At 43.6% G+C, this 26,583-nt stretch overlaps 2 protein-coding genes across 3 annotated transcripts; both read left to right on the top strand.

Moving 5' to 3' along the window:
- The first annotated feature begins 4,407 nt into the window (after positions 1–4,407).
- Positions 4,408–15,921, top strand: LOC133895152 (serine/threonine-protein phosphatase 7 long form homolog). Its single transcript, XM_062335331.1, has 3 exons — positions 4,408–4,901; positions 4,967–5,210; positions 15,793–15,921. The coding sequence occupies exons 1-3, from the start codon at positions 4,438–4,440 to the stop codon at positions 15,919–15,921; spliced, it is 837 nt and encodes a 278-aa protein (XP_062191315.1). The 5' UTR covers positions 4,408–4,437.
- Positions 15,922–18,732: 2,811 nt separating this feature from the next.
- On the top strand, positions 18,733–20,953 carry LOC133896124 (alpha carbonic anhydrase 7-like). 2 transcript variants are annotated; one of them, XM_062336641.1, is made up of 7 exons: positions 18,733–19,052; positions 19,137–19,354; positions 19,531–19,637; positions 19,726–19,864; positions 19,982–20,149; positions 20,347–20,400; positions 20,606–20,953. In XM_062336641.1, exons 1-7 carry the CDS (start codon positions 18,950–18,952, stop codon positions 20,714–20,716), a joined length of 900 nt encoding a protein of 299 aa, XP_062192625.1. In that variant the 5' UTR covers positions 18,733–18,949; the 3' UTR covers positions 20,717–20,953. The 2 variants fall into 2 exon arrangements, with proteins under 2 accessions (XP_062192625.1, XP_062192626.1); XM_062336642.1 differs by having other exon boundaries at positions 18,735–19,052; positions 19,762–19,864.
- Positions 20,954–26,583: the final 5,630 nt, after the last annotated feature.

The following is a 26,583-nucleotide window of genomic DNA, read 5'->3' as shown; positions in this document are numbered from 1 at the left end:
GACTGAGGACAGCTTTCAACTTCAGCTCATGTTGCTGCGGATCCAGTTGGAAAAACCGCATGAGCCATTTGCACACACCCACAATGGTCCTCTCATTAGCTTTACTAAGACCCTTCATGACATGACGAAATCCAGATAAATCTACACCGTTATGACCGTACCTAATTCACCCTCACCATAATATATCTGAAAAATTAATTTATCTGTCATCCCTGGAAACACCCGCAAACATAATCAATGTTAAGACCAACAAACTATATTTCTAATTATCGGATAAAATAATTTCTAAATGCTACATCCTAAGCTCGCAAATTATCATATACTGCTACCTGCTATGTCGCACATTACAACACTAATATAGTAAAAATAATATACTAAAAATAATATTCTATATTTCACTGCTATCGTACAATTTTCTAAGTAAATTTGACAATTTTCTAAACCCTAGGTCATACATGTCTAAAACATATGTCATATATACTACTACTGTACTAATTAACAACAATAAAAGGAAAAAAAGACTTACCCGAAAATAATCTTCAAATCCGCAGCTCAAATGCAGCAGGGCTTCGCTGGGCTCTCTTCCTCCCCTCTCCTCTCCTCTCTTCTCCTCCCTCTTCTCAACTTTTTCTTTTTTCTGAATAAAATGATATTTTGGGCTAATTTTAGCCCCTTTTATAGAAGAGGCCAGGTGGGGCAGGCAGCCGAGCGCGGCGGGCGGGAAGGCCCCTTACCGCCCCATGAGAGGGCGGTAAGGGTCCTTACCGCCCTCTCAGGGGGCGGTAAGGGAGGCGGCTCGGGCGGGCAGGCCGTACCCGCCCTCTGAGGGGGCGGTTAGGCCTCCCGCCCTCGCAGGGGGCGGTTAGACCTAACCGCCCTCTTAGAGGGCTACAGGCATCTAGTTTTGCAATTTCCCCTGCGAGGAATCTATTTATTTAAATTTTTAATGAAAAAAATATAAAAATAAAAAAGCTCGTATTTTCCGCACCAAACCGAGTTCTCACTAGTTAGTGATGCGTGAGACCTGTCAATATGACCCATATTCTTTCTCCAGCACCTTTCCTTTTCGTACTCGAAGAACGACAAAACCGCTCGTGGATGATCTCACCCACGGGCATGTGAGCGGACCACCTCTATCGTGCCTTGGATGCACCCGGGAGAAACTCCACTCCTCTGCCGCACCGCTTTTCCTCTTTTCTCCATTGCCCGGCCACCTACTCACGCTCTTATCCTCATCCGAACCGAGCTTCGCAAGAAACCCTAGCGCCGCCTACCACTGCATTTGCTCACTGCCTCCCACAACAAGACCCAAAGCACTGTCTCACTCCCTTCCACCATTGTCTGCTGCCAAAGAGTCCTATCACACTACGATCAAAGGAGGTCTAGCTCCTTCTTCTTTCCTAGTGAGATCGACAACCGTGCACATCTTCATTAGTGAGCGGCTACCTCTCCTTCCTTTGTTCGTCGGGAGCTCTTCTCCCCCATCCTTCTTCCCTAGTCGTGATGCGCTATGGGACACAAGACATGACAAGATATGCAAGGCAGGGATCTACTAGGAGGGGCGTTCCCTTTTTCTATACTACTGATCCCTTGGCGCATCGGGGCTACGCCGGGTAGGCACCCTGTCGTGGCAACATCGTCTTCTCGCTGCAACTGCTCGATGGCAGCAGGCCACCTCCTTCAGGCCCAACCAAGGCCAACTCGTCCTCGGATAGCCTCAGCCTAGTAGCGCAGGCTCAGTTTCCTTCTTGGCTGAAGCACATCTAGGTCGAGCTTTTTTATATTTTTATATTTTTTCAATTAAAAATTTAAATAAATAGATTTCTCGTGGAAAAAATTATAAAACTAGACGCCCACCACCCTCTCATGGGGATGTTAGACCTTACCGCCCTCTGAGAGAGCGGTAAGCAGTCCGACAGACTCTTACCACCCTTTCATGGGGCGGGTATGCTTGCAGCCCTCTGAAGGGCAAAAATTCGATTTTGTACAACATACGTGACCGTATTTGCTTAAATGGACAACTATTTTTCGTATTTACAATTTTAGCACATGTATTCGGCACACGGTGTGCCGAAAATGATTTTTCGGTACACGGTGTACCGAAAAAGGTATTTTCAGCACACCGTGTGCCGAATACGCTGTATTCGGCACACGGTGTGCCGAAAATGACTGTATTCGGTACACCGTGTGCCGAAATACACTTTTGTCACGTCAAGTCACGTCGTTCTTTTTACTTTTCTCTTTTCTTTTCTTTTTGCTTTTGTCCTTTTGTGCCCACGATTTTTGGCCGGCTGCAGCCAACTGCATGGCGCATGTGCTCACCCATGTGTTGTTGTCTGCTCGGTGAGGCTTTAAATGGAGAGAGCAAGGAGGCATCAGCGAGCAGAGAAGAGCAAGGAGGCATCAGCGAGCAGAGAAGAGCAAGGAGGAGAGCAAGGAGGAGAGCAGGGAGAGGAGAGCAGAGAGGAGAGAAGAGCAGAGCAACAAATTAGTGTGAGCAGTCGAGCCCGAAGAGCTGCGGTGCAGCAGGACAGCCTTCCTTAGTAGTAAGTACTTATATTTATTTGAATCATAGATTATGTATGTACTTATATTTAGATTAGAAAATATAGTTATAGCATGTAGATATTAAGTTGCTAAAATAGAGTAGGTGTAAGATTTGCATATTCTATGATCTTGTAATAATAGATGGTACTATAGTGTAATAATAATCGTAATATTTAGATTAGAAAATGTAATTAGAGCAAGTGGACAGTTCGAATAAATTGGATAAACGATATTAAGTTGGTAAAGTAGAGTATGTATACTATTTGTATATTCTATTATCTCGCAACAGAAGCAACTATAGTGTAACATTAACTGTAATACTTAGAATAAAAAATGTAATTAGAGCAAATATAGTATTTATTCTGCTCGAATACATTGGATAAGTAATATTAAGTTGGAAAAACAGAGTAGGTACAATATTTGCATATTTTATGATCGCACAACAAAAGCAACTATAGTGTAATATTAATCGTAATATTTAGATTACAAAATGTAATTAGAGCAAGTAGATCGTTCAAATCATTTAGATAAATGATATTAAGTTGGTAAAATAGAGTAGGTATACTATTTGTATATTCTATTATCTCGCAACAGAAGCAATTATAGTGTAACATTAACTGTAATACTTAGAATAAAAAAAGGAATTACAGCAAGTATAGTATTTATTCCGTGCTAATGCATTAGCTAAAATAGAGTACGTATGTAACATACATCTAATTAGTTATTTGGTCATTTATGTTTGTTTAGCAGAGACGCTATGACTATCCATATTTATTATGGAGAACATCCCGCTGTTTTGCATGGGAGACTCGTGTCCATTCAAAACTGCCAGCACGTAGAGAGTACGGTTGAGCTACCAATTGATCTAAAAGGCTTACAAACACATGTTATGAGCCTTTTGTGTCTAAACCAGCAGTCCTACAATGTTATCCTAGAGGGTGTTAGGCCACGGCCTGTACCAAACAGCTCGCTCATTGTCCATACGTTGTTCGATTTGAGAACGAACAACGCTTGGGCCTTGTACTCACGTAAGGCATTAGAGGAGAACTTTGAAATAGGAGTGTACGTAACCATAGTATCACGACCGGTGCATGGTGAAGAGGTGGCTACTGTGGAAGGATTAGACCATAATGTGATGCATGATGAGGCGGGAGGGAATGTCGGGGAGGGCACTTCGGGTACGGATGGACCCGAAGTGGACCATGGTGAGGTAGATGCACAATGCATGGAGGATGAAGCCGGTGGTAGTGGCGACGAAGAAGGTGCTGACAATGATGACCCGGTGCCGGTGATCCAGTACTTTCATGGTGCTGGGCTGCTAAATTGTACCATCAGTGAGTATAACACCCTATCTAATTGGGGATATCAGAATAGCGACATCCAGGTGGGGCAACGGTTTCGGAACAGGGAAGAGGTCATCCACTTTATCAGTAACTATGCTGTAATCACAAGAAGGGACTACAAGTGTGCCCGATCTAACCATACAGAGTATGAGGTTAGGTGTACGAAGCATCCGACTTGTCCTTACTTCGTACGAGCCCATAAGCCAAAGCACGAGAACTATTTTGTGCTGAGTAGACACACCCCACATACATGCAGCGAAGAGGCTATTAGGAATGTGAGTCACGCGGTTGATGCGAGGTTCATAGCCCAACTACTCATCACCCTTGTTGGCACAAACATATGTTTGTCGCCAAAATCCATTATGAAGGAGGTGCAGACTAAGACGGGTATGCTGATGCCCACCGGATGCGGATGATGCAACAGTTATGCAACATTATGCGTGAGCTCACATCACGTCCATACGAGCCGACACATTACAGTTGGGGATCTGCTGTGTTGGCTGCTACATACAAAGGATTGTGTGCCGCAACCCAACGGTCAACAAAGATGGGATCTATTTCTGGTTGCCTACACCTTCTACAGCTCTGGAGCTGGGATTATCTCCCGGTGTGTCGACCGTGGGTGAGCAAGACCTACTATCCAGTTCCCATCTCTGACGGCGTCGCCGACGACATGAGGCCAACGATGGGTTATAGGTGGCTTCATGCCAGGCTGCGATGGAGTCACCACCAAGACCATGGAAACTACTCCCGGGTGATCAGTGACCTTGATGTCCTCAGTGCTGATCTTGTGGAGTGGGATCCATGGCGTAGTGAACGAGTGGCCGAAATTGCGACTAGCGGCCTCATCGCACCATCTTGTTTCCGTGACTCCGACCTATGGATGACTAGATGTTTTCTGCTTTATATGAACAATGTAGAAGTGTATTCTCCTGACCGTGTGCAGAGGCAGTTTGGTCATCGTCAGTTGGTGCCAGTACCTCCCCCACGAGACGCTGGTCAGGCGCACGAGTAAGTTTGTTACTGTAGATACCATTTTTATGTTACAAAATTTTAACTATTTATGTCACATACAGGAGGAGTGCCCAAGGAAACGCAAGCACCCACGACTGGGCGGAGATTAATGCAGAACACATAACCCGGTGGATGGAGTCTGGTGCAGTGGATGTCGTTGTTCCTGCGGGACAGTACGACGATAGCTCGTACTGGGAGTACCTTGCGTGGTATCAATCACGAACGCGTCCCACCTTACTTAGCGGCAGCGTACCGCCAGCCCCTAGACCCTTCCCCGAAGATCGTGCCCGGCTTCTACATGTGGTGGTAAGTGATGTTGTACTTATAACGATTTTCATTAGTTTGTCATCCGTATTACTGACATAACCCTCAACAACAACAGACCGAAGCGGGGATCGAAATGCATAGGCATGCGGAGCATGACCGTTGGGAAGCGAGTGGGTCAGCCACGCGAAGGGATAGGCACCCTCTCCGAGACTACATGACGACGAGAGGGTCTCGCCTTTGGTCCGCGATACGTGGACTAGGTGGTTGCGCCCCGCGTTATAGGGCATACGACGTACCTGCCATGGACCCGTCCCATGCCTCCCACAGCAGGCGCTCATCCAGTGCTCATGAGGCACATTCACGGGAGGCCCCTTCGTCTGCGGCACATCATGGGACACGTTCTTCTGCTGGAGCCGAGGAGGTGATACCTGAAGCTCCCGCTCCTGAGGAGTGCATACTGGGTTCCCAGCCCCCTCCGTTCACACAACCTACTCAAGCTACGCAGACAACTCCACCAGGATTATCAACTCACAACGAGGATGTCATTGACTGCACACACCAGACGCCCACCTGGAGTGGCACTCAAGATTTTGACTGGGTTGGTGCATTGCAATCGAGCAGCTTCACGGAGCTACTGAGCGGCCAATACCCCCAATATCCCGATGCACCAGGGGGTTCACACTGGTACCAGGAAGCTGGGACTTCATCATTTCGGACTCCCACCGAGCACGTACTACCGGCGGTCACACTCCTGCATGACGATCCTACAGCATGGTATATGCAGGGCCGAGTTAGCGGTTCTGGATACACATTCGGCGGAGTTGGAACACATCATGAAGACGAAGATGAGGACCAAGGGCACACATGGCAGGGGCCAGCTCAGGCGGCTGGGATGAGGGCCACACACCCGCCAGACGCTTACACTCCTGAGGATTTCTTGCGGCGTAGGCATCGTTAAAGAGCCATTTGTACTATGCCATACACTATATTATGTACTCATTTGTACTATGCCATACACTTCAATGTTCAAGTAATTATATTTAGTTTACATAATCTTTTTTAACTAATTATGACACATAACTTATTTATCAGTAACTTATTAAGTATTTGTATATATCATTTTCGACATTTCATACATGTTTATTGTTTGTTAAATAACCAGCGAATCGTGCTTTGGTGCAGACCAAAAAAGTTGCAGGGAAATCTCAATATGGCGAGAAATTCTACTACTGCATTCCCATGGACATATACAACGATCGATATAGCATTAACTGTCTGCTTGCAGGTTGTGCGTGGAGGGAAGGATGATCCCTTCAAAGAGAGCAACCTAATCCAAGCTGTGTCTAAATTAAATACAAGACCGCCATGTTCTGCGTTCACCGTTCCACTTCTACATGTAACAACCGACGACCTTAGGGCCCTATTACATGAGCGCCGCCGAATATATCTTAGGGTGCGAACTAGCCGACCATCCTTCTTTACTGGGTTTCTGTATGAGGCAACGAAGGATGGCGATGTTGCCCGACCAGTATGCATCCCACATACAGGTTCGTCATTTTCTATTTCATCACCATAGTTGTCTTATTGTTTTTGATTCGAATACCCCTCTTCTGCTTTAGGCATTCCCAGAAGACGCGGAGTTAATCAACAAAGAAATACCACACCTCTTGGCAATGCAAATGCTCTTCGGCGGGGGTGTGCTGCCTGGTTCGCGTCGAAGATGACGAAGATCAGCGAACCCAAGGGGTACAAGAGCTGATGAAAATTTGATGCCACTAATGCCTCGGCGTTCCACCAGCCACACAGGAGAAGGTTCAACTCTTACTACAAGAGCACATCCTACTACCGCGATACCTGAAGACGACAACGACGACGATTTCATGCCACCAATGCCTCGGCGTTCCATCAGCCACATAGGAGAAGGTTCAACGAACAATACAAGAGCACGTGCTCGAACCGTGATACCTCCGGACGACGACGATGACGACGATTTCATGCCATCAATGCCTCGACGTTCCACCAGCCACAGCCACACGGTTCAAGGTTCAACGAACCATACAAGACCACGTGCTCCAATCGTGATACCTCCAGACGATGACGACGACGATTTCATGCCACCAATGCCTGATACCTTATTAATCTTGCGCATGTTCGAATATACCCTGTTAAGACTATTGGTCGCCTTAAAGACTGTTTTTTTACTCATGCATTTTAAAATATTTTAGATTAGCAAATTTTTAATTTTGTTACATAAATTACACAGGCAAATCACATAATGGGAGGAGTACGGAAAAAAAGGTATTTCGGCACACGGTGTGCCGAATACCAACTGTATTCGGCACACCGTGTGCCGAATACGCTTTTTGGTTGTATTCGGCACACCGTGTGCCGAAAATGCCTTTTTCGGTACACCGTGTACCGAAAAATCATTTTCGGCACACCGTGTGCCGAATACATGTGCTAAAATTGTAAATACGAAAAATAGTTGTCCATTTAAGCAAATACGGTCACGTATGTTGTACAAAATCGAATTTTTCCCCCTCTGAAGCGGTAAGCTCAGTAAATGTCGGTGAACAGTATCCGAAATTCAATTTTACTCCTATCTTTTTTATTCAAAACAGTGATATTATGTCGCTCCAAAACTCCTAAAACTTTTTGTAAGTGTTACATAATTCATGTGCAACCCATTTTAATTAAATTCACCCAAAAATCCTATGTAGAATTTAAACTAAAATTCTCCAAAAAAAAAGGCTACTTTTATAACTTCTAGTAATTGTTAGGGCCTCAAATAAATTTCTAAAAATCTGGTAAAATTCACTAATATTATTCTTATGTGATGTGATAATTTCTAAAATTATTTTCAGTCCTAGATTATATGGTAAAAAAGTGGATTCCTTTGTAATGCACCATTTATATGTATTTTTATAATTTCATGTGATATTCTTCTTTTAACTTAATTTGAATTCAAACATATATAAACCTAGTGCTAAAAATAATTTTAGAAATTATCACATCACATAAGAAGAATATTAGTGAATTTTACCAGATTTTTAGAAATTTATTTGAGGCACTAACAATCGCTAAAAGTTATAAAAGTAGCCTTTTTTGAGAATTTTAGTTTAAATTCTACACATGATTTTTGGATTAATTCAATTAAAATGGGTTGCGCATGAATTATGGAACACGTAAAAAAAATTTAGAATTTTTGGAGCAACAGAACATCACTGTTTTGAATAGAAAAGATATGAGTGAAATTGAACTTCGGAGTATTGTTCACCTACATGTACTGTTCACGTACTGTACCTTATCGCCGTCTACGCGCCCATAAAAGTGCGGTAAGAGTCTGTGTGACTAGTTACCGCTCTCTTAGGAGGCGTTAAGTGTCTAATCGTTCTCTGAGAGGACAGTAGACGTCTAGTTTTGTAATTTTTTTCACGAAAAATCTATTTATTTAATTTTTTAATGAAAAAATATAAATAAATAAAAAACTCCATCTAGGTCTGGTTGTTGGCCCAGTAGCTCGAACCCATTATAATCTCTAGCGAATTTCTTTTATCCTTGGTTAGTCAGGCTAAAAACAATCGTGGGCTGTGCTTTTTCCTCCTCCGTGGCCCGCTTTGTATTTAACCCAGCCATTGATTCCAGTCGATTATTCATTTTTCGTAAATGGGCCATTAACTCCCTGGGCTATAGGACCGTAGGTCCTCAGCCCGATCCCAAATCAGACTTAGAACTTTTAGTCAGTTGGGCTTTGCCAAATGCGTCCATTTATAATCAGACCCAATTCCGTATCCAAAGCTCACCTAAACCCAAGTCCAGATCCAACCCAGATCCAGTCAACTAGGGCTCACTCGTCAGGGTCAATGGTCAACTGTTGGCCATTGAATATTGACTTTTAGTGAGGCCCACTAACCATTAATTTTCCTAAAATTTATTTAACATTAAGGACTATTTATGGAATATTCTCTCCTTTCTCCTTTTCATGAATTAATCTTAGACCAATATTTTGAAGATTGTAATTGTTGTGTTTAAACTCTAATTGTGACGATTCTTTCACTAAATTAATCTAAAATCGAGATCCATTTCTCTATCCTAGTGTAGTAGTTGTTAGGGCACTTTTGGTGTTCTGTTTGGTGTTTATTGGTTCTTCAGTTGTATAGGCGTCTTATAATCGTAAGTCATGCCATGCAGAAGTAGAAGACTTCGCATCTGAACTAGAAGGGTAGAGGAAGACTTTGAAGAAGTCACGTCCTAATCTTCTTGACCTTTTTGAACCTAAGTTTCAATAATCTAAAATGACTATCGAGGAATTATGCATGATTGTCCAATATTTGTAATATAAATATAGGGATACCTGTATGGTCGTAAAAAAATATCACAAAGAGAGAGATAGGGTTTATACAGGTTCGGACCTTTAAGTGGATAATAACCATATGCCATGTCTTGCCTTGATTAATCTCAAGATCAAAGTTTACAATAAGGATGTGTGTATATCTAACCCTAAGAAACTATGCAGGTTTCTGCGTGTTACTATTTCTAAAGCCCTAGACGGATGATGGTTGCTTCTGCCGTGGATGGTAAACAATGGAAAAACAATATTTCACCACTACATTTCGTCACTAATGATATATCAAGTGATAATATAAAATTTTGTCACTAATAAACTACATAATATTGAGGAAAAAATATTTTAGTCACAAGTAACCTGGTTAAACAGTGCAAAACAATGTTTTGCTACTATATTTTGTCACTAATGGTATTTCCTATGATGATGTCAAATTTTATCACTAATAAACTACATAATAATGAGAAAATAATTATTTAGTCACAATCAACTTGTTAAATAGTGGCAAAACAATGTTTCACCGCTACATTTTGTTACTAATGGTATATCAGGTGGCGATATAAAATTTTGTCAAAAGTAAACTATATAAAAGTGATGAAAACTAGTTTACTTATAATTAATATGAGAATTAGTGATAAGACAAAATTTTGACATAACCTTTTTGTCACTAATACTCTAATCTCTTTTAGTGTTGGAGTCTAAGTTTCGATAGAAGCCTGAAGTATCCTTCATGGATACTGTTTCATAATATGGCATAGTCAAATTTGTAGAGATATAGGAGCGACGGAGAGCTAGAGGATCGTTAGGTTAGAGCATTGGGCGGGGCCGCGTGGCGTGTGATACGGCGAGGGCATAGCTATGGATGAGTGGTGGTAGGGATGGTTGTGGAGCGATCTGTAGATCTATTGTAGTTCAACTTACTCAACTAACTAGTTATTTTGATTAAATTAAAATAACTAATTTGTTAATTAAATTATATTAATATAGATTCATAGATATTTATTGGTGTTTCCATCCCTACTAGCCGTGTCAAGTGCACTATGGTGTGCAAGCTGCAATGGACTCGTATTCGTCCCGCAAGGCACCAAGCATTTTCGCGTTCGAGCGCCGTGCACGGCCTAGCTTTTCACAGCCCAACGTTCAGAGGCGGCGGGTGCATAGGCGTGGCCTGGCACCCAATCGGCCTCCCTCCGGCACATTGCACACGCCCTCAGGAGTCGCGCACAACCATGTGCCCCGCCACGCTGCGTACGACCTCGAGAAAACCGGGCCTTCCAGGCTCCGGCCTTCCTTCGACGGTCGAGGCTACCTAGGAAAAAATGACATGTTGATCATAACTGTCAGTTATTGAAAATCCAGTTGATGAGAGGGCACCAATATTAGATTAGTTCTACACGTCATGGTACGCGAAAAATGATAAATGAGATACTATATAGGTGACGGATATCTTTAGTGACGGATCATATTACGACTCATCATTTATGTATCCTCACATTAGGATCGATCTATGACCCGTCATTTATGACGGTTCAAGAACGATGAATCACTGATGACATAAGTGACGTATTGTAAATACACCCGTCACTAATATATAACATATTAGTGATGAATCTTTCTAGATCAGTCATAAGTGACGAGTCATGTTACGATCTGTCACTTATGATAAGTTATAAATGATATGTACTATTATGATCTGTCACTTATAACTCAACTTTTTTATTAACAGGATTTTTCTCCTTCTGTTCTAAGGATTTTTCAATTTTTCAATAACAAAATATTACCAAATCTGGATTCATCAAGATTACCTACATCTAAAGAAAGAAAGTCGGACTAGTTGAATTTACATAGCCTTTCATCATAAATATTTTTTTATTTTATTTTTTCTCACCTTAGCAGTATTTGAATATGAATCATTATATATTTTTGCTCAAGTTTGATGTAAGGGGTGGTGGCTATGGGCACAAATGTGAGTTCGGAAAACAGTGCAGAAACTTCAGAGTGCGAGAACTTAATCTTAGAAGCCGAATTTGGCCTCGAAAATTTACCGAACCCATCAAAATAGAGGAGAAATATATGTAACTTTTTTTTTATATCCGTAGAGTAAAAAAACATCCAAATTAGAGTCTATATATAAAAGTTATGCCCGTTTTACTAAAGCACTTCAGGTCACCTATCAAATTACGATAGCTGGTATGAGATATTATGAAATTCATAAAATATTTATACAAATTTGAATGAAGAAAAAATTTTATATGTAAATAAAAAATTCAGTAATCAATAATTCACTGAATTCAGTATCAAACAATTCAGTAATCAACAATTCAATAAAAATAGTCATCAGTATAGGGTCACAGTTATGACCCTTGACAAAAATATTAAAATGATAAAATATTCGGTTCCTTCAGAACGCATGTGAGAGTAAGGTGGTAAGGTAGCTACGCACCCAAGGGTAGGTCGCTGGTTCATTTCCTATGGAACGCAGAGTATAAACATAGTGTGAAAATAACAAGTGATATGTGGTGAGTGATGATGACCCCGGTGTGGCATGGCTCGGATGAAATTTTTTTATTATAAAAACACGAAAATTGTTCATAAGTGACAAGTCATAAGTGATGATCTATTACTTATGATTTCATTAGTGATGGGTCCTAATTCGTGACCTACGGTTAATTATCAGTGACATGTTTAAAATAATAATTATGAGATCAATCACCTATAACGATTATCACCTATCATTTATGATTTTTTTTTTTCATGTAAACAATCGACGCTTACTTACGCGGTACATTAAAACACATCATGATTTTACACCATAATAGACATTTAATCATATTAAATCGTACTTATAGACCTAATCTACATATACAATCGTCTATGCGGCATATTACCAATATTTTCTTTTTTTAAACAAGTGTTAATTCAGTCGTGAAAGTTGAAAAGGATGTTCGTTGAAAAAGATCATCTGCTTTTGATATTCAGCTCGGAAGAAATTTCTTCTCAGATTCTTTTAAAACTTCATTGTACTAAAGACCAAGGACTTCAACTAGAAAACAAAAAGTCTTACATAGTAAAGAAGTCCACAATAATTTTCAGGTCAACTTTGAAAATTACTTTGTTTAATGTGTTGTGTCTGCTGGCGCAATACTGAAGTGCCACACATCTTATATTATTCTGATAGTTTGTTAAGTAATGATGCATATCCACTGTTCTCTGGCAGCCTTTGTGTACTATTACTACTATATTGCAGGCCCATGTGATTTTTCTAATCACGGTGTACTTATGGAAGTTTGAAATAAGATACAAAATTAATCATCCCTGTATTTCTGAAATGTGTGTATTTGTTAATCACGGTGTGCTTATGGCTGAAGTAAACGGAAAAATAGTAAGTTACAAAGTGATGTGCAAAGATGAATAATAATTTATGAAGCCCGTTACTTCTGTGTATAAGAGCTGTGGCGTAGGAGTAAGACTCCGCCGACCGAATTGCGGTGTGGGAACAGAGCTTCGTCGATCTAAGTTGTGTGAGAGACAATCTAAGTTATGTGAGAAACAGTTGTTTGATTGGTTAGCGTATGAGTTGAGTTAGGTTGAACTTGTCTGTTGTCTGATCATGTTATTTAATGTGGATATCGTTCTGTTCAAGTTGATATCATTTTACCATCCCGGGTTTACGAGTTGTTAAAGTGTTTGAGTCAGTTTTTTTATAAACGAGGCAAATTCTTTTTCTTCTATAATCGTCATTTCAAAAAGCACTGGCTTCTAGAACCAAAAAAATTCCTCACTAAAATATTGTTTTAGTATGCAACACCTCACTTGAATATATTGCACTACTTCGCTTGAATATCAGTACGAGCAACAGAGCAGTTTATTCTAATTTTCTGGGTAAAGATCATATTTAAAAAAATCTTGAACCCAGAAAGCACCTAGTAGGGGCTACCGCCTTACCGGTCATCCTCTAAATTTCTTTGAAACTATATATAATTTCGTACCATATATAACATATAAGAATGCTTACTAGATCACTCAAAATTAGCTGAAGACGATATATCTCCACGTAACAACATTGCTAATTTCCACGTAGAGGAAAACTAAATTGGTAACATCATCTCTAATGGTTATAGATAGCTATTATATCTTAATTGAGAGAGTATATTTTTTAAATTTATATTGATTTATCTGTTCATAATATTTTATACTTTACAGAGAAAAGATATGTTGAGATGACTTGTAAGTACTAATTCTTCATCCTTTCTTTTTAAGAGCTAGTATTTACTTTTTTTCTTCTCTCTAAAGTATAAAATATTATATTAATTACAATATTAAAAAATATATTCTCTTAACTTAAAAAATAGCCGCTATCTCTATCCGTCAAAGATGCCGTAACGGAAGGTAATGCCGTTCCATCGCTGTCATCCTGTTTGTTTGCAATGAGTGATCAACGGCATCCGATCCATGCATGCATTTTGGCAGGTGTCAGCGCACATGGCCTGCGATGTAGGCCCTCTTTGCTCTAGGCTGACGTCGGTATTGGTCATCCTGGTAACGATCAAAGTTCGTGTGACTCTAGTACAATTGTTTATTCGTACTTTTGTAGATTTGTAACAAATGGAGAAAAGACATTGGACCTATTTTTTTAAGTAGATGCGGCACTACTTCAGAAAAAATTATCTGTAACATAATATCATTGCAGGTACTGTTATAACGGGCAGGATACTACTACAGAATTTATTTAGTGACACATTCCTGTAAAGACGGATCTATGAAATTGTATGTACAAAGAATACCACAGACGACTTCAAATTAGAACCATATAAGAAAATGATAACGAACAGTTTCAACAAAGTGAAACGCTATAATACATACAATTACAAACTACAACCATCTGTACTAAAAGTACATATAGTTTCAAACTGTAACTGTTTGTACTGTTCCATTTTTACAGACGGTTCAATTTAAAATCGTATGTACTATACACAATAATAGTATATACGATTCCAAACTAGAAAACTATTTGTACTATTAGCGTCTCACTATTTTGAAGCATATCTGTTATATAGATTATTTTCATATAATGCTTAGCATTAAATGATAAGTAAGATGGTAAGAAAGCTTCATAAAGGTGTGGGTAAGAAAATTATTTTTTGGATTTTTTTACTCTAGAAAAATTAGTACAAACTGTTCTAATTTGGAACTATTTGTACTAATCATTTGTACATATGGTTCAAAACATGTCTGTACAAATATAATTTGTTCAGATTCCTTAGTACAGTCGGTTCGAAAAAGTGTCCCACACGGGGTTTTCGAAGTGTCTGTACAAATCATTTCTCTAGTAGTGTGATAAATTATCACTACCGGTTTATAAGCTCAGCCAATAGATAAAAAGCCAAGCAATCAAGAACCGATAGTGATACCAGCACATAAAAGGCGTGCCAATAATAACTGGCAGTGATAATAGCTATCACTACCGGTTGGACTTACGAACTGGTAGTGATAGCCCACTGCCGTACAACTTTCAGCCCCTACCTATTCGGCTTCTCCCAAAAGTATTTAAATTGAACTCTTCAGTCAATCGCTCGGCTTCAAGCCCTTGCTCTCTCTCTCTCTCTCTCTCTCTCTCTCTCTCTCTCTCTCTCTCGCTGTGATGGACCCAACTCCACCACCATCTCCGGCTCTGGCCATTCCACACTCCCCCTTAGGGATGTCAACGGGGAAATTCCCCGCGGGGAATGGATAACCATCCCCGCCCCGATTGGGGGAAATTTTCCCCGTCCCCGCTCGCGGGGGAGAAAATTCTCCCATCCCCGTCCTCGCGCGGGGAAATATACCCGACGGGTTCCCCGTCCCCGCTACGCTAGCACGATGAAGGGCCTGCTGGCTGACGGGCTTTGGTGAGTTAGGCTTTAGTTGGGCCGTTTTTTGCATATATGGGCTATGGAGAGTTTAAATATTTCGAGAAATTATCCCCGCGGAAAAACGGGGACGGGGGACAGGGAACCGTCCCCGCCCCCGCCATACCCGACGGGAGAGAATTTTCCCCCATTAAACCCCCCGCGGGGAGAAAATTGGCCCCATCCCCATCCCCTAATAGAGGAATTCCCCGTCGGGGAACGGGGATCGGGGCCCCGTTGACATCCCTACTCCCCCTCGCCATGGCCACCATCTTCAGCCACACCACCCAGCCTTGTGCCTTTGTCCGTGATGAACTCCAACTCCAGATCGGCGGGGTTCCCCTCTGATGACGAAGTTTGGGACTTCTTCATCGATGAACTGAGGTAGAAGAGGTGCTGGAGCTCGGATGAAGAGGAGGACAAGGAGGAGGTGGAGGAGGAGGAGGTTGAGGACGACAAAGACGACAACGTTAACACCAATGACTACTTCTTCGTCATTGTGGACAATCCCAACTAGTTATGGTAGGCATAGGTGCGCAAAGGGTGTAACTAGTGGTTCTTTTGTGACGGCAGCGAACCAAAAATTGTAGGGTTCTTTTGCGCGTGAGCATCCACGTCGTTTTTTTGTGTGTGTATAGTGACTTAATTAAATATCAGTACGATTTGAACAAGTGATTCTGGATTAGCAATATAAAACTTAATTAATTATTGAGTCAATCAGATATATGGATCAAGATTTATGAACTTTGCAAATAAATTGTGACATATGGTGATAAAAATAGACTAAATCCAAAATTTGCGAGTATACAAGTAGAAAATTCAACCAACTAAACTTTTCAGAACTTTACTTTGATGCTCTAGGATGATTTTGGATGAATCAAACTAAAACAAATCACGTTGACCAAAAGATCCATAAAAAAACAACAATAAACGATGAAAACAAAAATCACAGAGAAGGAACGGAATTACCAACTCATCAACTTATAGAATTTGATCTTCATTACATGAATAAGTTCACAAGATGCATCTCTAAAGCATCCCTAAAAGATTTTTCTCAAAATCCTAAACCATAGATTGCTTTCTTTTTTAAAAAAGAAAATATCAAAACTCTCTCTCGGTCTCTCTTCAATTTATTGTCGGTTCGTCAATAATGATCGACACGGAAACAGCAGCCTTTCGCGTGGGCCACACTGACCGAGCGAGTGCTCCACGCAACCAGACTTGAAGCTTTTCCTTTTTTATTCGGATGACCAAAAGCCCACGTGGGACACGCATGATGGCCCACCAGCCCACATGGGACACGCATGATGGCCCAGCAGCCCACGTTGGCTACGCATTTTTTATTCACAAACACAAGCATGCATGCAACTCATGATTGCCAACCAGCCCGTGGATCACGCGTTTTTTATTCACAGCCGCATGCATGCATGCAAAGGTTACGGAATTAAAAAAACGCCGAAGGCACACGCTCCTCTTTCCTTTATTCTAACACACAATTCATTTCGTGCTTCATCGAATACACCTTCATGACATATGTCTCGTGACACGATTACTATCTCACATGTATCTCTCATGGTAAAATCTATCTCCACGACATCTTATGTACGTCTTATGATCTGTGTACGTCTAATGATATGATTATTTTCACGTATATTGTTCCTTAGTTTGAACCTCTTTGATATCAGTTCTTTTCTGAATCTAGTTTTGGTCCCTACCACTGATCACGTTCATCCTCAAAATACATCTATACATAAACAAAACCAACAACCAATTCCGATCACAAATTCTCTAAACTTGACTCACGCCAATCTACATAACACAACTCACACAAGAGTATTGCATATATCAAACCATAAATATCATTATAATACCACGACCAAATCCAAACAACATATTTGCAACATATGCACATCACCTATGTCATAATGCTGAATCGCTTTGTTTTTGCTAATTTCACAATAAAGCTTATTTTTCAGCATACATGATCTCACAGAAGGAGATTATTAGAAGCATTGATAATGATATAATCATAAGACGCTTCCAAGTGATGAAAAACCGAAGAATAGTATTTCCTCTATAGTTGTATGTTGTATTTTCTCTCTCATTATCTTTTAGTATGTATGACTTTATATATGAAAAAATAGTTATGGTTATGTTTGGTCTATTTGTTTTATGTTGGAGTTCAGTGGCAAGATCGCTCAGTGGAGCTGAGCCCGCCGGGGATCGAACCCCAGGCGCCGCACATTCCCCGTCAAATAGCCTCCGTGAAGGCTCCGGGAAGGAGGCCCGGTTCTTAAAAAAAACAAAAAAAGCCTCCTAGTTTAATTTTTGGCTCCGCTGACGCTACTTCATCAAAGTTGGTTTTTATATGCATTGTCAAGTGAAAGTCATAACCTTTTGTTGCTGACCTGGTAACTGATGTTGGCTCTCTCCTCCTTCCGAATTATCGTGTCTCTTTCCTAAAGGGAGATCATGATACAGCCTGTCTGCGTTTGTTCTCACCATTTCGTGGTAGAAGGCCGAGTACATGCATGTATCTACGTTCTTGAAGTATTCATGCACTGATGTGCAAAGGCCTCTACCGAGTACGTACATGCATGTACCTAAGCTCTTCTGCGGCGATGCGAGATAGAGTAAGGCGTAGAGGCCACCGACGTTTACTTCTGCGCGAGGCGTATGTACTTCGGTACTTGTTCGTATAGCAGGTTTGAAGCGTTGGAACCTGACGTTCTGATACCCACTCCCTGAAAATAACCATACCCCCTCCCTCCATGTCCCTCTGTAGAGACGCCATGAAGAAATAGCACAAAATTGTCTTGAATATAGTCTACGAGCAGACCGACGTTGTCTTGAATATATAGTCTGAAGCAAAGTGCAGTTGTGTGAAACTCTAAAGGTATGGGATTGAACTTCCTATTACTGATAAGCGTGAAGGTCCATACCACTACGAACCTAATTTAGATTAAGTGTCCACACATATGACTTTATATATGGGCCTATATTAAAAAAAAAATTGTCTTGAATATAGCCTGCGAGCATACCGACATGGGATATATAGTCTGAAGCAAAGTCCAGCTGTCTGAAACTCTAAAGATTCGGACTTAACACCGAAACGAATGCCACCGCTCGGTCTAAATTGTCAGTTTCTCATCATTCACAGCGTCGAGGATGTCACCATTTCCATTTCGTGTGGTGGTGCACTTTCCTGATCGTTATCACCATTTCGGCGGTGCATGCACCTAATCTCCTAAAGCATTATACATGTGCACAAGCAGCCACCGTACCATATATATACATGCATCACGCAATTCGTAATGTACCCCTTCCATTTCCGTACTCTGCGAGGCAGAGTAAGAAGTGCGTAGACGCTGCCACGTTTACCTCGTGCTCGTCCGTGCCATGGCAGCAGGTTTGTTTGACTCGTGCGCTCCGATCCAAGCTGACATCTCTCCCAAGTCCCAACTCCCTCTGTCTCCCCCTGTATATATGCCCCCACCATGCTGCACCCCTCTTCCCAGATCAGCTAGCTCAACGATCAAAGAAACATGTGTCCAACTCGCCACCTCCGCCTCGCCCTCTCGGCCCTCCTCGCCGGTGTCCTCCTGCTCTCCGCCGTCGTCCCGGCCGCCAGAGCGCAGGAAGAAACCGGTAAGTTCGCTGGCTGCAACTCCCGGCTAATGCGTCTCTACTAATCAATTTGGGACTGAAACGTTTGGTTGGCTTGTGTTGCAGAGCATGAGGAGGAGTTCAGCTACGTCCAAGGCGCGGAGAACGGACCGGAGAACTGGGGCGCGATCAAGGAGGAGTGGGCGGCGTGCAGCACGGGGCGGATGCAGTCCCCCATCGACCTGTCCGACGAGGACGTCTCGCTGGTGTGCTCCCTCGGCTACCTCAACCACACCTACCGCGCCGCCGAGGCCTCCATCGTCAACCGCGGCCACGACATCATGGTGCGTGCGTGATCGACGTGACAGCGGCAGTTAGCAGCTAGCTAGGAGCATTAACTCTCTTAATTAGCATATATTCCTGGGGTGTTTAGTACTGGGAATCAGGTCAGGATCGAAGCGTTCGCAGGTAGTAGGATAATTGATGGCTCTGGCCTCTGGGTCTCTCTGATCGATTGCAGGTGCGGTTCGATGGCGACGCCGGGAGCCTGGTGATCAACGGCACGGCGTACTACCTCCGGCAGCTGCACTGGCACTCGCCCACCGAGCACGCCGTCGACGACCGCAGGTGAGCCTCAAATCAGCTAGCGGTTAACCACGGCTGTCGTCATGGCCCCGGTTAGCGTTGACATGACATGGACGTCGTCCCGCCGTAGCAATTGCATGCTCAGCTCCGACGCGCGCGCGTGCAGGTACGACATGGAGCTGCACATGGTCCACGAGAGCGCCGAGAACAAGGCTGCCGTGATCGGCATCCTCTACAAGATCGGCAGACCCGACGCGTTCCTGCACAAGGTACGCTTGATCCCTTCTTTGATAAAGCAAACAAAGCGGCGTGCACGTGCTGCTTCGCCGGCAGGTTACAGTTAAATAACATCGCAAGACGCGCGCATGTGCGCTTGGCTCCTGCAGCTGGAGCCGTTCATCAGGCGGATCGCTGACGGGCCGGACAGGGAAGTGCGGGTCGGCGTGGTGGACCCCTGGGGCGCGCGCGGCAAGGGCTGCGCCTACTACCGCTACATGGGCTCCCTCACCACGCCGCCCTGCACCGAGGGGGTCATCTGGACCATCATCAAGAAGGTAGGCGTCGGCGCCATCTCGGTTTCGGTTCTTTGTTTACTTTAGATCATCCTCGTCATGACGCGACCAGCACAGTTTAGAAAAATGTTGTCATGTATACTATATTCTTCCGTGTGGTGTGTATCCAGTCGGTTTGGATTGTTAATGAAATTATTGTCGTTTCACTGAGGTTCGAAGTGTGTTTTTTTTCCCTGCAGGTTCGCACCGTGTCCAGATGCCAGCTGGAGCTTCTCAGGGAAGCCGTGCACGACGTAAGTCTCGTTAACTTTTTTCCACACGCATGACGAAATCGTTCGTAGGAACCATTCGTTTTCGCTTATTTCCCCCTTAACATGCGATTTCCACAGTCGCTGGTTCTGTCTTTCAAACATGGCAAAAATCTAAAGCAATATGAAAGCTGGTTTTGGTTTTTCTTCCAATTGACAAAATTTCGACTCGCATGTCTACCTGCTACAGGGCATGGAGGATAATGCGAGGCCGCTTCAGGAGGTGAACAACAGAGACATCGGCATTTTCCGGCCAAGACCTTGTAAACATTATGGTCTATTTCCATCTGCTGCCGAGTGATGCATGAGCTGACGTGGAGACGCAAGTAGTTCAGAATAAAGTAACAGGATATATACGTATATCCTTGTTCGTTTGATCCTTCAGTTTGAGTGAGCTTTACCCAGGAGGGATCGCAGTTTGATAGCGTATCGTATGGAAGATGAAGAAATGTCTGTAATTCTTTCCATTTCTGTGCCTTTGTTATACGATTAAATAAAACTATAGCTCATCTCCACGTTCATAAGCTTGTCAAGAAAATTGACCCTGGTCATGTGAGAATTTATTTGATTACTGTTGAGTACTTGGCGACTCAATTACTCGCCTAAAAAACTCAATTAGTCAAGTTTGACCATCCAACCGGCAGCGTCTTTTTTGAAAATAAAGAAATGTTAAGCTTATTTTGATCATTTTTCAGCAGTGACAACTCATATAATACCATCCAGCTGGATTTGTTTTCATATGAAAATCAAGAAAATATTAAAGATTATAGCACAAAGAGTTCACGTTGTTGCCTTGTTGGAGGGAGTTGCGGCATCATCTTAAGTGGCAATTGGAGTCCTCGCGCAAGAAGCAGAAGACCTTCGCCGCCGGTAGCCCCGCCTCGACGTAGCACGTTGAGTCTTCTCCCAGAGCAACAGCTGGGGATGCCCTTGCTTTCATTACAAGTCCATGTCCTAAACGGCCACCTGGCCGCACTCGCTCGAAGGAGGTTGTCTGCGGTTCTTTCTCGTCGAACTCAGCTTCTGCCCCCAATGAAGGAGATATTTGACCGCCAGTTCTCATTGAAAGAAAGGATTGAGAAGGATAGGGCGAAGAGTTATGCTGAGATGATGAATGTGGAGCGTCAGAGGCTCAGGCTCGAGGAGGAGCGTATGCTAATGGAAAAGGTAAAGGAAGATATGCTCATAATGAATATGGATCTTTCCCAAATGGATGAGGACCAGAAGGCATACTACAAAAGCCTCAGGCAGAACATTATTGCAGCTAGGCACGCCACTTCTGGACCATCCGTCTAATTTGTGATCTTGATTGTGAATTTGGTTGAGCGAAATCTTGTATGGACCTTTATTTGCTAGACAACTACAACTGTATTATGTTATGTTGAATGTTGCTTTGACAATTTGGGCTGTTGAGCCCCTCTCACGGGGACAAATTTTCAGCAAAGGTGTAGCTCGGCCTGAGCATTTTTTTTCATTTGCCAACATGTTTACATGATAAAAACCGAGCTTTCTACAATATTCTACTCCAATACGCACTAACATAGGACATACTACACATAATACGCACTTGTATAGGACATAGTGCTAAACATATTAACATAAAACCAAAAGAGACTGATACTACTTTCCTCTGTGGATCTGTCAAAGGTGTTCAACAAGGTCATCACAGAGGTGCTGATGACCCTGCCTACTTCTTATAGCACCATATCGTTGGTTGAATGCTAGCAATGGGGGGTTAGGTCGTGTGACGACTGCACATCCTCATGAGCACCCTCGTACACGTGTTTGACTTTCTCATCTAGTCTCTCATCTTCGATTATCATGTTGTGCATGATAATGTAGGAGGTCATGATGTTGTTAAAGGTTTCCTGATCCCATAACCTCGTTGCCCCCCCTGACTATGGAAAACTGGGACTGCAGTACTCCGAAGGCATGCTCCACATCCTTCGTGCTGCTGCCTACTGAAGCACGAAGTGTTGCTGCTTCCTCCCAACTGGAGATTGTATGGGCTTCACGAACGTGGCCCATTTCGAATAGATGTCGTCTGCAAGGTAGTACGCCATAGTGTAATGGTGTTCATTAATGGAGTATTGTACCTTTGGGGCCTCGCCTGCGGCAAGGTCATCGAGGAGATGTGAGCAGTGCAGAACGTTAATGTCGTTCAGAGAACCTGACATGCCGAAAAAGGCATGCTAAATCCACAGGTCTTGCGACGCCACTGCCTCGAGAATGATCGTCGGTGCGTTAACATGGCCAGTAAAATAACCCGACCACGCTGTCGGACAGTTCTTCCATCGGGCACTCGGTAAAGAGGCTATTTGCCGAGTGCCAGAGAGAAAGAACTCGGCAAACATCTGGCACTCGGCAAAGAGGCTATTTGCCGAGTGCCAGAGAGAAAGAACTCGGCAAAGAGGCTATTTGCCGAGTGCCAGAGAGGAAGAACTCGGCAAACATCTGGCACTCGGCAAAGAGTCTCCTTTCCCGAGTGTCATTTTTTGACACTCGGCAAACCCTATTTTTTGTCACTTTTGACCAAGTTCGTGGAGGCTATTTGCCGAGTGCCAGAGAGAAAGAACTCGGCAAACATGTGGCACTCGGCAAAGAGGCTCCTTTCCCGAGTGTCATTTTTTGACACTCGGCAAACCCTAATTTTTTTTTTCACTTTTGACCTCCAAACTTTTTCTGCAGTCCTCATACAATACATGGTACTCCATGTTCCAATGTGGCACATTTCTCGGACTTTTTCTATATTTCTTTAATTTATTTCAATTAATTGAATTTTCTTGGATAATTCAAATTATAACTGCTAGTCATTCGAATAATGAAAAAAAATGAATGGAAAAATGATATTCATGTTATTTAGTATAATGTGAGGTCGTATCCAGGAACAGACCACCAATTTCGAACATCTTGTTCACGAAACATGACCACGAACTTGCGGTCGAGTTGTTTTTAAATTGTATAAAAAAGCAAACGAAGTCCGAAAATCATGAAACTTGTCAAGATGTCATGATATCATATGTGGAGGCTGTGATAAAAATTTGAGAAGGTTTTGCGCAAGTTGTCACGTACGATGCTTGCAAACCACAAACTTGCGGTAAACTTCTTCGGAGATTCTTCGGTTTGCAAGCATCGTACATGACAACTTGCACAAAACCTTCTCAAATTTTTATCACAGCCTCCACATATGATATCATGACATCTTGACAAGTTTCATGATTTTTGGACTTCGTTTGCTTTTTATACAATTTAAAAACAACTCGACCGCAAGTTCGTGGTCATGTTTCGTGAACAAGATGTTCGAAATTGGTGGTCTGTTCCTGGATACGGCCTCACATTATACTAAATAACATGAATATCATTTTTCCATTCATTTTTTTTCATTATTCGAATGACTAGCAGTTATAATTTGAATTATCCAAGAAAATTCAATTAATTGAAATAAATTAAAGAAATATAGAAAAAGTCCGAGAAATGTGCCACATTGGAACATGGAGTACCAGGTATTGTATGAGGACTGCAGAAAAAGTTTGGAGGTCAAAAGTGAAAAAAAAATAGGGTTTGCCGAGTGTCAAAAAATGACACTCGGGAAAGGAGCCTCTTTGCCGAGTGCCAGGACGTCTGGCACTCGGCAAAGAATTTTAATTTTTTCTAAAAAACCCCCTCTTTGCCGAGGGCCAGATCGGGGGCACTCGGCAAAGAATTTTAATTTTTTTTAAAAAAAAACCCCTCTTTGCCGAGTGCCAGATCGGGGGCACTCGGCAAAGGGGGGATTTAACCCCCGGCCCAGCCGGCCCACACACACCGCACACACGCACCCGCCGCCGCCGCTGCCCGCGCCCGCGCCCGCGCCAGCCGCGCCAACGCCGCCCGCGCCCGCGGCGCCCACGCCCGCGGCGCCCGAGCCAGCCGCCCCCGCGCCAGCGCCGCCCGCTCCCGCGCCGCCCCCAGCGCCCCGCCGCCGGAGGAGGAGGAGAAAGAGAGGAGGAGGAGGAGAGGAGGAAGAAGGAGGAAGAGAAGGAGGAGGAGGAAGAAGGAGGAAGGAGGAAGAAGGAGGAAGAGAAGGAGGAGGAGGAAGAAGGAGGAAGGAGGAAGGAGGAAGGAGGAAGAAGAAGGAGGAGGAGGAGGAGGCGCCCTGGCCGCCGTTGCCACGTCCCCGACGCTTCCCGAGCCGTCGCCTTGTCCACCGGCGCCCTGGCCCCTTCACCACCGCCGCCCTACGACGCCCACTAGGTATGCCATACCGTCGTCGTCGTCGTAGTATTACTAGTAGTTGCGGTAGTAGTAGTGGTAGAGTAGCAGTGGTGGTAGTCTAAGTAGTCGTAGGAGTGGTTGTGACATTGTTATATATATGTGGTTGGATATAATCTTGTGCATGTCGGCCATCGTGCTGTTCATATATATGTGCATGTCGGCCATCGTGCCGTTGGTTTTCTTGCAGGTTTTGGAAACCTCACCGTGCAGGGGAGGTGCTGCCGAAATTTTGTATTAACAGTTTTATGTTTATTTTTTTGCAGAGAAGAGCCAGTCGGAGCGGCGCCGGAGTACCTCGGCGACCCCGATCGCCTTCCTTGCCGCTGCGGGTCTGCCTGCACCGCATCGCCTCGCCACTGCACCGACCCGCCACGACCCCGCTAGCCTGACTCCACCGCCACCCTAGGTATAACCCCTCTTTCCGTATCATGGTCGTAGATCACGTAACCCAGTTAGGCGTCTCCCGTTCGAAAGAGATACGGTTGGAAATATGCAGATATTTCCATATCTAAAACCGTATCTGTTTCGAATTGTCCACGTTTTTTGGACAGCCCGCGGATGCGTAGGTGGGGTTAGTTTCCATGGTCTGCTCCGATCCGAGACAGAGTTTCGGCATCATCTCCCTGTTGTTCTCCGGATACACACTCTCCCTAGCAGGACGTGTATTTGGAGAACAGCGGGGAGGTGCTGCCGAAATTCTGTCTCGAATAGGAGTAGAGCATGGAAACTAACCTCATCTACGGATCCTCGCGTGGGATTAGGACCTATCCTCACCTATTAGATAGTAGGAACGTCGTGTAGATGCAATTGATGTTTATATTACTCGCCGCTATATATGTTAGAGGATGGAGGACCGTGAGTGGATGTACACGGGCCGCGCAAGTCAGGGTCAGGTCACCAATGAATGGATCGACAAGACCGATGCTTTCTTGGAACGGGCATTTGGCGTGGCTGCTAAAGGAGCGAGTAAAATTTGCTGTCCCTGCAGCAAATGTGCAAACAGGAAAAGACAAACGAAGAAGGTCATGGGGGAACATCTTTGGAAGAATGGATTTACGGCAGACTATACCCGGTGGGTCTACCATGGTGAAGCCGATCGTATGAGAGAGGAGGTGGTGAGACCACGCGTCGAGGATTATGATGCTGATGCCGGGGTAGCAAACATGTTAAATGACTATCACGAGGCACAGTTCGCTGAAGGACGTACGGAGGAGGAGCCAGAGGCAACCGCAAAGGTGTTCTACGACATGTTTGCCGCGGCACAGAAACCCCTTCACGGCCAGATAAAGGTTTCTCAACTGGATGCCATTGGACGCATAATGGCGTTAAAGTCCCAGTATAGCCTGAGTCGAGACGCCTTCGATGGTATGTTGACAGTTATTGGCAGCCTGCTTCCGGAGGGTCACCTTCTGCCAAAGAGCATGCACGAGTCACAGAAACTCCTTCGTGCACTTAAGATGCCGTATGAGCAGATACATGCTTGCCCGAAGGGGTGCGTCCTATTTAGGAAAGAATACGTGGAAGCAAAGTACTGTCCAAAGTGTAAATCATCTAGGTTCCTGGAGGTAGATTCTGGTGATGGCCAGAAGAGGCAGCTTGACATTCCCGTGACAATCCTACGACACCTTCCGTTCATACCGAGGATCCAACGGCTATACATGACCGAGGAATCCGCGAAACAGATGACATGGCACAAAAATGGCAAACGATACAATCCTGACAGGATGGTACATGCATCCGATGGTGAAGCATGGACCCACTTTGATGGCATTCATCATGAGAAAGCTAAAGAGGCTCGTAATGTACGTGTTGCGCTGGCAACATATGGGTTCAATCCTTATGGAATGATGGCTGCCCCATACACATGTTGGCCCGTGTTCGTTATCCCCCTCAATCTCCCCCCCCCCCGGCATA

Source organism: Phragmites australis, chromosome 16 (genome assembly GCF_958298935.1).
Source record: "Phragmites australis chromosome 16, lpPhrAust1.1, whole genome shotgun sequence".
NCBI classification, from domain to species: Eukaryota; Viridiplantae; Streptophyta; class Magnoliopsida; order Poales; family Poaceae; genus Phragmites; species Phragmites australis.
The sequence above is the reverse complement of the archived record's forward strand: the minus strand, read 5'-3'. Positions and strand labels throughout refer to the sequence as shown.